At 42.7% G+C, this 10,130-nt stretch overlaps 1 protein-coding gene across 1 annotated transcript in view; it reads left to right on the forward strand.

The window, feature by feature from the left end:
- Positions 1 to 10,130, forward strand: part of HMCN1 (hemicentin 1) — a 223,243-nt gene that overhangs the window by 184,900 nt on the left and 28,213 nt on the right. The window contains exons 95-103 of the mRNA XM_014946817.1: positions 1,217 to 1,344; positions 2,575 to 2,696; positions 3,709 to 3,946; positions 5,734 to 5,796; positions 7,025 to 7,144; positions 7,361 to 7,495; positions 7,912 to 8,025; positions 8,344 to 8,469; positions 9,284 to 9,412. Coding sequence (XP_014802303.1) covers positions 1,217 to 1,344; positions 2,575 to 2,696; positions 3,709 to 3,946; positions 5,734 to 5,796; positions 7,025 to 7,144; positions 7,361 to 7,495; positions 7,912 to 8,025; positions 8,344 to 8,469; positions 9,284 to 9,412 — 1,175 coding nt within the window. The remainder of the gene's footprint in view (positions 1 to 1,216; positions 1,345 to 2,574; positions 2,697 to 3,708; positions 3,947 to 5,733; positions 5,797 to 7,024; positions 7,145 to 7,360; positions 7,496 to 7,911; positions 8,026 to 8,343; positions 8,470 to 9,283; positions 9,413 to 10,130) is intronic.

Below are 10,130 nucleotides of genomic sequence, written 5' to 3' on the forward strand. Positions count from 1 at the left end.
GGTTGAGGCCCCTTCCCTGGAGATATTCAAGGGGAGGCCTGATGAGGCCCTGGGCAGCCTGGTCTAGTTGGGGGTGTCCCTGCTGACTGCGGGGGGGTCGGACTAGATGACCTTTGGAGGTCCCTTCTGGCCTGGGAAATTCTATGATTCTATGATTCTATATTATAGGCATGGTATGCCTTATAAAAATACGAGTATAGACCAACTGGTCAATCTCAATTCAGATACTGTGTGGCCAACGTGAGTCTGTGGTTAGCATGTTTTATAAATCCATGTGCTCATAATTCATAGGTGAGATTCTACGCATGACTCACGTTGCCCGGGGCTTGGACTCAGAGGGAGCCTTGCTGCTGGATGTCGTGGTGAGTGGCCACGTGCTGCAGCTCCAGTCAGCAGCTGATGTTAACATGAAGGTAAGGCTGCTCAAGGTACCACCCCCTTCTCCTCATCGATATATACTTCCTCTCTCATCCATAGGAAAGCAGTAGACACTACGTCCTGAAAGCTTTTTTCTTGTATGTAACTTATTTTGTGCCTGGTTTACTTGATAGATGCTAACATTGCCTTTGAAAACAAAAAGTTGTTGTTAGGAAGGTAGTGCTGGTCACTCAAGGGTTTTGGATGTTAGAAAGTAGCATTGAAAAGTGTCTCTGGGGCTAATTATCACAGCCAGGCATGTCAGGTGTTGCTTCCAATAGAGCTATAAAGGCGCATCTTGAGCCTGTTTAACTCTTTGGTTTCCCTGAGGATGACACCATCTCTTTTATGCCGTGGCACCTTGCAGAAATTTCTGAACATTCCTGCTGATTTGTTTGCAGTTATAATTGCATGTAGCCTGACAGAAACATTGCTACTGATAAAGTTGCAAAGACACAGGATCAACAAATTTTGAATCAAATTACACCATAGGGTATTTTACGTCATGATGCTGCTAATGATGTGCTCCTTTCTTTGCTATAACATCAAACCTTTGCCTTGTGGAGTTATCTATTATGGCAAACAGATTGTTTACTTAGCACCTGTTGTCAGCATCTGACTTAATTCAAAAATATTCAGACCTCAAAATATTGTTATTGAATAATAAGATAATTATCAGGTTTATTTGGAAATGCTCTACTATATCCCCCGTCATCAGGATCCCCAGTACCACAGCCTGTTCCTTATTTAAAGAAAGAAACCAGATGCTGTTAAGATTCAACAGTTAAAAGTAAAAAAAGAGAAAGCTTGTTTCTATACTGAGCCCTGTTTACTGGACAACTGCAAAAGAAATTGGAGAAGCAATGAACGGGTTTACGCTCACGGATGCCGTCTTCAAGAGAGAAACTCAAGTGGAGTTTGCAACTGGTTAGCTCCCCGTGACACACCATCTCCTGCGGTTGCCGATAAGCTTGATAAATACTGCATTTCCTAAAAAAAATAGCACATAACTGCGGCTGAATTTTCAGTCTTGCGCTTATGCCAATATTTTCTTAATGACTATGGCTTTTTGAGGCTTAAATACAGCTTTTAGAGCTGTAATTTGAGACATGCAATGTCTCAAAGCAAGTTTGCGGACGACACCAAGCTGTGTGGTGTTGTCGATACACCAGAGGGATGGGATGTCATCCAAAAGGACCTGGACAGGCTGGAGAGGTGGGGCCAGGTGAACCTCATGAGGTTCAACAAGAGCAAATGCAAGGTTCTGCACCTGGGCCGGAACAATCCTCGCCACCAATACAAACTGGGGGGTGAGGTATTGGAAAGCAGCCCTGAGGAAAGGGACTTGGGGGTGCTGGTGGATGAGAAGCTGGACATGAGCAGGCAGTGGGCAGCTGCAGCCCAGAAGGCCAATCCCATCCTGGGCTGCATCAAAAGCTGCGTTGCCAGCAGGTCCAGAGAGGTGATTCTGCCAATTTACTCTGCTCTGGTGAGACCTCACCTGGAGTATTGTGTGCAGGTCTGGAGCCCTCAATATAAGAAGGACATGGACCTGATGGAGAGGGTCCAGAGGAGGGCCACAAGGATGATCAGGGGGATGGAGCACCTCTGCTACGAGGACAGGCTGAGGGAGCTGGGGTTGTTCAGCCTGGAGAAGAGGAGGCTCCGGGGAGACCTAATAGCAGCCTTCCAGTACCTGAAGGGAGCCTACAGGAAGGCTGGGGAGAGCCTGTTTAGAAAGGCCTGCAGTGACAGGACGAGGGGAAATGGCTTTAAGCTGGAGGGGAACAGATTTAGATTGGAGATTAGAAGGGGGTTCTTCACTGTGAGGGTGGTGGAGCACTGGAACAGGTTGCCCAGGGAGGTGGTTGAGGCCCCTTCCCTGGAGATATTCAAGGAGAGGCTCGATGAGGCCCTGGGCAGCCTGGTCTAGTTGGGGGTGTCCCTGCTGACTGCGGGGGGGTCGGACTAGATGACCTTTGGAGGTCCCTTCTGGCCTGGGAAATTCTATGATTCTATGATTCTATATTATAGGCATGGTATGCCTTATAAAAATACGAGTATAGACCAACTGGTCAATCTCAATTCAGATACTGTGTGGCCAACGTGAGTCTGTGGTTAGCATGTTTTATAAATCCATGTGCTCATAATTCATAGGTGAGATTCTACGCATGACTCACGTTGCCCGGGGCTTGGACTCAGAGGGAGCCTTGCTGCTGGATGTCGTGGTGAGTGGCCACGTGCTGCAGCTCCAGTCAGCAGCTGATGTTAACATGAAGGTAAGGCTGCTCAAGGTACCACTCTCTTCTCCTCATCGATATATACTTCCTCTCTCATCCATAGGAAAGCAGTAGACACTACGTCCTGAAAGCTTTTTTCTTGTATGTAACTTATTTTGTGCCTGGTTTACTTGATAGATGCTAACATTGCCTTTGAAAACAAAAAGTTGTTGTTAGGAAGGTAGTGCTGGTCACTCAAGGGTTTTGGATGTTAGAAAGTAGCATTGAAAAGTGTCTCTGGGGCTAATTATCACAGCCAGGCATGTCAGGTGTTGCTTCCAATAGAGCTATAAAGGCGCATCTTGAGCCTGTTTAACTCTTTGGTTTCCCTGAGGATGACACCATCTCTTTTATGCCGTGGCACCTTGCAGAAATTTCTGAACATTCCTGCTGATTTGTTTGCAGTTATAATTGCATGTAGCCTGACAGAAACATTGCTACTGATAAAGTTGCAAAGACACAGGATCAACAAATTTTGAATCAAATTACACCATAGGGTATTTTACGTCATGATGCTGCTAATGATGTGCTCCTTTCTTTGCTATAACATCAAACCTTTGCCTTGTGGAGTTATCTATTATGGCAAACAGATTGTTTACTTAGCACCTGTTGTCAGCATCTGACTTAATTCAAAAATATTCAGACCTCAAAATATTGTTATTGAATAATAAGATAATTATCAGGTTTATTTGGAAATGCTCTACTATATCCCCCGTCATCAGGATCCCCAGTACCACAGCCTGTTCCTTATTTAAAGAAAGAAACCAGATGCTGTTAAGATTCAACAGTTAAAAGTAAAAAAAGGCATGTGTTTTGTGAAATACAACTTGTTCAGCTGTGAAAAAACCTTTCTCAGAATACAGCTCATACCACTTTAAAATCCTAAGCCCACAGTGGTGTTGGTACTCAGTGGCTGGTGCTTGATTCTTGTTGTTTCAGGATTACACAGAAGATTAACCCACAGTGGTGTTGGCTGTACTCAGTGGCTGATGCTGGAATCTTGTTGTTTCAGGATTACACAGAAGATTATATTCAAACTGGCCCTGGGCAACTGTATGCCCACTCCACTCGTCTCTTCACTGTGGATGGAGTCAGTGTTCCCTACACATGGAACCACACTATCTCCTATGATTACACTAAAGGAAAAATGCCTTTCCTGGTGGAAACGCTCCACGCTTCCTCTATTACAACAGAGTACAACCCACTGGAAGAAACTGTGGATTTTAAAATCTACGCTTCCATTGCAAAAGGTATTGGTCCAGTCTTTCACAAAAATAAAATGATGGAAAAATAATATCCTATCTTCCTAGAATCCATTGCCTATATTCTCATAAAGCCGTATGGCCTTGAAAAAGCTGTTAATTTTAGGTCACTTAGATCCTGGGACACACACGTCTTGTTAAATGCCCACAGACTACATTGTAAAAGCTGTTGCAGTTTGTGCAAGTTTATTCTTCACCTGTAGTTCTCACTGATGTTGTACGTCTGCATTTGCTGACACGGCTAAAAGCATCACCAGTAGCTTCAGACAGTCAACCTAAAGTATTTCTCTGTTTCCTTGAATTTACCTTTCAGACTCTAAAACTGAAATGACTCTGGTTTTTATGTGGGGTCAAGTGCTGGTGGGTTTTTTGGTTTTGTTTGTTTTTACAAAGCTATTAGGAAAAAGGACTGTATATTTTCTTCTCATAGCAAAACCCATGTAAATGTAAGTAAGGTAGTCAGGAGGCTACAGAGGTGGAAGAACATGCAAAATTCAGCACTGAAGTGGGTAGAATGTCATTCCTCAGGTTGAACTTCTCTAGAATTATTTAGCATATATGGAAAATATGGTGCTGAGCTGCAGATTGAAAACTTTACTAGTACTTTATGGATGTATTTTTTTAAGGGAGATATGAATGATGCAGAGTTATGCAGCACTGTGTAGACACGTGCTTGTGTACGGTCTGTAAAGCTGGTGAGTCCTGACTCAGAGGTGACAAGCTCGTAGCTCCACCAGCTGTTGTGCTGTCTCTCAGCATTACTAACTGCTGGCTTTCGTTGACCCTTTGCCCAAGTGATTTAAGGAATAGGGTATGTATTTGTATAAGCAGGTTTTCCTTTGAGAAGTCTTAATTGGTTAGCAGGAAGTCCAGGTGTCTTTTTAAATACTATTTGGGCTTTTTTTACACAGTAAGGTTGAACATCATCTTTCGAATGAAATAACTCAGGCTTGAAAGGAAATGAAACAGTAGGATTGCCTATCTCAGTCTTGCTTTTCAATAGTCATATTCTAGATGAAGTCAAAGAATGCTTTTCCCAATGACCAGACTAGGAACCCATTGTGCATTTGAAAACTAAGTAAGATTTCTATTTTCCGTTTTAAAAGGCCTGGTATAAAGGAGGTCTCCAGATCTAGTTATGCCTCATCACTGTGCATTTGAAAACCAAGTAAGATTTTTATTTTCCGTTTTAAAAGGAGGCCTGGTAAAAGGAGGTCTCCAGATCTAGTTATGCCTCTGCATAAATCTGGCCAAGCCTTTACTGAACTTGCATTTATTTCCTCCCACAATTAGTGTGGTGCTTTTTTAAGCAGTGGTCTTTGAGCAGTCTCTACCAGAGGTTTCCATTAGGATTCATAATACGCACTTGTGTTCTTCTACAGTGACTTCCTACAATCTATGACATGGTCTTGTGTTTGGGGTTTATTTCTCTCCTTTTACATGAAGTGAAACTGAATGGTCTTTATTCTTTTAATAATGAAAACTTTATGGAGGAACCTTGCAGGATGTCTCAGGCTGGGACAGAACTTGCAGTCCCTCTGCACGCCTGTTTAACGTCTTTCAAACCGGCGAAACCCATGTACTACTGACTTCTAGTGCCCAAGTACAAAAACCACTTACGTCTGGATTTTAAAAGTTTCTATTTTAGTGTTCCAAGTATAATAAATCTTTTATAACGAGCTGGGCTGCAATTCTTAATGTTAAAGATTTTTTAAAAAGTAATAAATTGACCATATTTTCATCCACACGTAACATCTGCTTCCTTTACCCCACAGGAGATCGTAGCAATCAGTGTCCTGCTGGGTTTGGTTTGGACTCATCTGGGCCTTACTGTTCAGGTAATGATGTGCCAAGTGTAGTCTGTAATCATGGACATGGTTTGGGTTGGAAAGGACCTTTAAGGCTCATCCTGTTCTACCTCCCCTGCCCTGGGCAGGGAGACTTTCCACTAGATCAGGTTGCTCAAAGCCTCATCCAGCCTGGCCTTGAACATTTCCAGGACACCCACAACTTCTGTGGGCAACTGTTCTGGTGTCTGACCACCCTCATTGTAAAAAATTTATTCTTTATTTCCAGTGTAAATCTACGTCCTTTTACTTTAAAACTGTTACCCCTTATCCTGGCCCTTCAGCCCTGGTAAAAAAATCTCTCCATCTTTCTTACAAGCACTTTTTGTGTACTGAAAGCCCACTCTAAGGTCTCCTCAGAGCCGTCTCTTCCCCAGGCCAGACAACCCCAACTCTCTCAACCTTTCTCTATAGCAGAGGTGTACCAGCCCTCTGACCATTTTTGTGGTCTCCTCCGGACCTGCTCTAAGAGGTCCATGTCTCTCTTGTGCTGGGAGCCCCAGAGCTGGATGCAGTATTCAACCACCAGAATCTACACCTTTATTTAGGGTTTCAAGGCATACAGTACATGCTTCAGAAAGTGTAAGTTACCATTGATACAAGGGTGTGGATCCAAAGGCAGATGATGAAGACTTCACTTCTGCCCTCATCTAGAATATACCTAGTGCCCAGAGAGCTTTTCATCGGTACCTCAGATCCATCAGGGGACACAAAACAAGGCATTGCTTGATCTGTGTGGAGGGCAAGACGAGCGTTGGCAACGTGGACAACAGCCCACTGAACCCCAGACTGTTTCTGCTTGGGGGAGGGAGGTGAAGAGGAGGCTGTGAGCATTTTAGCTGTCTCCTCTAGATGACTGAGTCACATTCTCTTTTAGGGAGAATTGTTTTATATACTTTTGTGGATTTATTTCATTGCCTCTTGAAAGTTTATACATTAAGGAAATTAAACAAGATACACTACACCATCAAAAAAGTTTAAAACTAGGAAAATTGAAAATAAGGTTGCTAAAACAATTTCTCCCTTGCAGTATTGTCTGTAATATGGGTTCTACACCTTTAATATGGAAAATGCAGTAATCTTTGCACGTTTATCTAGGAAGTTTTAAGTCTAATGCTGAAATCAATCTATTCTATTGTAACATACCTCTTGTGCAGGGTGTGTTTGGTGTAGTTTCTTGTGAAGTCTCACTGGTTTTTAAAACGTTTCCTTGTTGCAGATGAAGACGAATGTGCGGTGAGAAATCCTTGTTCCCACACCTGTCACAACAGCGTGGGGTCCTACTACTGCTCCTGCCCCAAAGGCCTCACCATCTCTGCAGATGGCAGGACGTGCCAGGGTAGGATACGTGTTGCCATGGACAGGCTGGTCACAAAAAGCCCCGTGGCACCTGAATCACTAGGGAAATGTTCTGTCTGTCATTCAAAGAATATAATTTATTGGTGCTATTCCAATTATTTCATACCTAAATATATTTGCAGACAAGTATTTTGTAGTTGATCATGCTGTGTTTCACTGTGACATAGTGAGGTTTACAGCTTGTTTTTAATTACAGATATTGATGAGTGTGCATTAGGAGGACATACCTGCCACGCTGGCCAAGACTGTGAAAACATCATCGGCTCCTACCGCTGCGTGGTCAGGTGTGGGAACGGCTTTCGGAGAACAGCTGATGGATACAGCTGCCAAGGTATGGAGAGGGCTGTGGGTTTCAGTGTTAGCTTTCATGAACTGGAAATGCTCTCTCTCTTTGACACAGTTGAAGGTAACTTTTTAAAAGATGCATCTCCAACTAAGATGTCTATAAATTTTCATCATTAAGATTGGGGGACTTGTTTGGTTTTTTTTTTAAACCTTTTGCTTTCTCCATCTTTAGAAATACATTTTAAATCCCATCAAGGAATAACCTCACATTCTTGCTTTTGTGTCTCGAGTGAATTTTCTTTTACAAAGAACTGAAAGAAGTCAATGCTTCTGAACGTACCTCAATAGTGTAACAACTCCAGCTCAAAGCACAGTCAAGAACGTTCCCTCAACCACAACACTTTCAGGTAAATGCCAAGGTCATTCACAGCTGTTGTATCAAGGATTTGTATTGTTCAACAGATGTTAATGAGTGTCAAGAGTCCAACTCCTGCCATCAGCGTTGCTTCAACACCATAGGAAGTTTCCACTGTGGTTGTGATCCAGGATACCAGTTAAAGGGCAGAAAATGCATAGGTATGAATACATTTTTGAACGTTCATTCCCTCTTTCCAATGGACACAGTTCAACATTTATTGGTTACTTTATTTGTTACTGGGAATGTTTAAGAATGACAATCCTGCTGTGGATGAGACCCTTAGTATCTATTTCTGAATTTGTTTGTAAAACCCAGAGGAAATGGTACTTGGGCTGACTGAAAAACATGCATGAAATGCATTCAAATGCACATATGCAGTATAATTACAGCTGGATTATTCTGCTCTTTAGGAATTGAGTATAAGGAGGCAAATTCATTGCCATTCTTGCCTTTTTTTTTTTCTTTTTTAAAATAAGATGTGAATGAGTGCAGGCAGAATGTATGCAGGCCTGACCAACTCTGCAAAAACACCCGTGGTGGCTATAAGTGCATTGATCTGTGTCCCAACGGAATGACCAAAGCAGAAAATGGAACTTGTATTGGTGAGTAGAAGTGTTAATGTACTGTATGATGATGGTAAACACAGGAACAATGATGAATTTAAAAAAAAATAAATAATCTTGGAGACAGTCCATCTCCAGTTATCAAAATTTGTACATATTAAATGAAAAAAAAGAAGTTCGTGCCTTATGTGAACATACTCATTTAACTTTTTCGTAATTGATATTATAGATTTATCCTTGCTGCTTCCAGTTTTCCATTGCTTTTTAAGAAAGAAGAGTAAGATTTTCTTCATCATCTCTTCTGTGCTGAAGTCTAGAAATTGTTCATTGACTGAAACGTTTTGCCCCTTGTGTGAATGGTTTCTTACGAGTTTGTCTCAGGAGATCTGAATTGAGATCATAGGACCTTGTACTTATCAGGGGTGCTTTTAAACATAACTGATGGCACATAAAATACCAGATTTCCTTTTTTTTCTACTTTTTTTTTTCTAATGGGATATGACAGGAAGGTGGATTACGGCTCTTTGGAGAGTAGCTGATCAAACTGGAAACCTCTAAGAAAACTTTTGAAAATTATCCCAAAAAGTGTAAATGCAATACAGTTGAAAATTTTATCTGTGTATCTGCTCAAAATTTGCTTTCAGATTGTGAAGCACAGTTTGTGACTTGTAAACTGTTACAGAGTAATGCCTAACGATGACAGCAGGTAAGAAAGGTGTACATTCACAGGCCACATCTATCTAGCAGGCCAAATCACTTGTGGCTTAATTGTGTTCCTTATTCATTAAGAAGTTTAAAGCTGTAAGAAGTGTCAAGACAAATCTGAGTGCTTCCTCTTGCCTCATGGCTGCAGACGTTGACGAATGCCAGGACGGGACCCACCAGTGCCGCTACAACCAGCTCTGTGAGAACACTCGAGGAAGTTACCGCTGTGTGTGTCCCCGGGGGTACCGGTCCCAGGGGGTCGGCAGGCCCTGTGTGGGTAAGCTGTCCCAACACATTAGTATCACATTTTCTGCTGCTGCTTTTGGCTGGGCTTTGTGCTGTAACATGTCCAACAGCGGATCCCATTTGAAGACTCTGCTACGTAGACAGATTTGCTCTGAAGTTCAAAATTACCCATCTAAAACTAACAGCCAAAACTGAATGATTCCAAACTTATCAATCCATACTTGGAAAACAAAAGCGTACGAGGTTTTCAGAGCACTGATGGCTGGATGTGGCAAGCTACCACACCACAAGAGGCTTCATTTCTATAAAAATAAGGTCAGATTTGTTAGTGACTGGACAGTGAAACGTGCCTGGCTGTACCCCGGGCTGTGCTGATCCACACCTTAAGGCAGTCAGGCAGGGAGTGACATGGACTCCTCTAAAGGAGACCACCCAAAGGAGGTGTGTTGCAAGAGGCACGATACACCCAGAACTTGCCTCTGCCAGCGAATGGCACAAACACACTCACCCTCTAGAACTGGGAAGGGTGTTCCCCATCCGGGTAGAGAGGAGGAAGCTGATACATTTATCAGTTAATGCCCCCCTTTCTGCTTTGAGTGGATCACGGGAGGGAAGGAGGATTCCTGTCAGTCACAGGAATGCTGACCATGTGGTTACTCCCCTCCGCTATCTACAGACACCCTTCTGGCATTCAAACCTGCAGAGGTTTCTCCCACAAACACACACACAGCATTTGAAGGATGCTCTCA

The sequence above is a fragment of the Calidris pugnax genome, unplaced genomic scaffold (assembly GCF_001431845.1).
Source record: "Calidris pugnax isolate Ruff unplaced genomic scaffold, ASM143184v1 scaffold30, whole genome shotgun sequence".
NCBI classification, from domain to species: domain Eukaryota; kingdom Metazoa; phylum Chordata; class Aves; order Charadriiformes; family Scolopacidae; genus Calidris; species Calidris pugnax.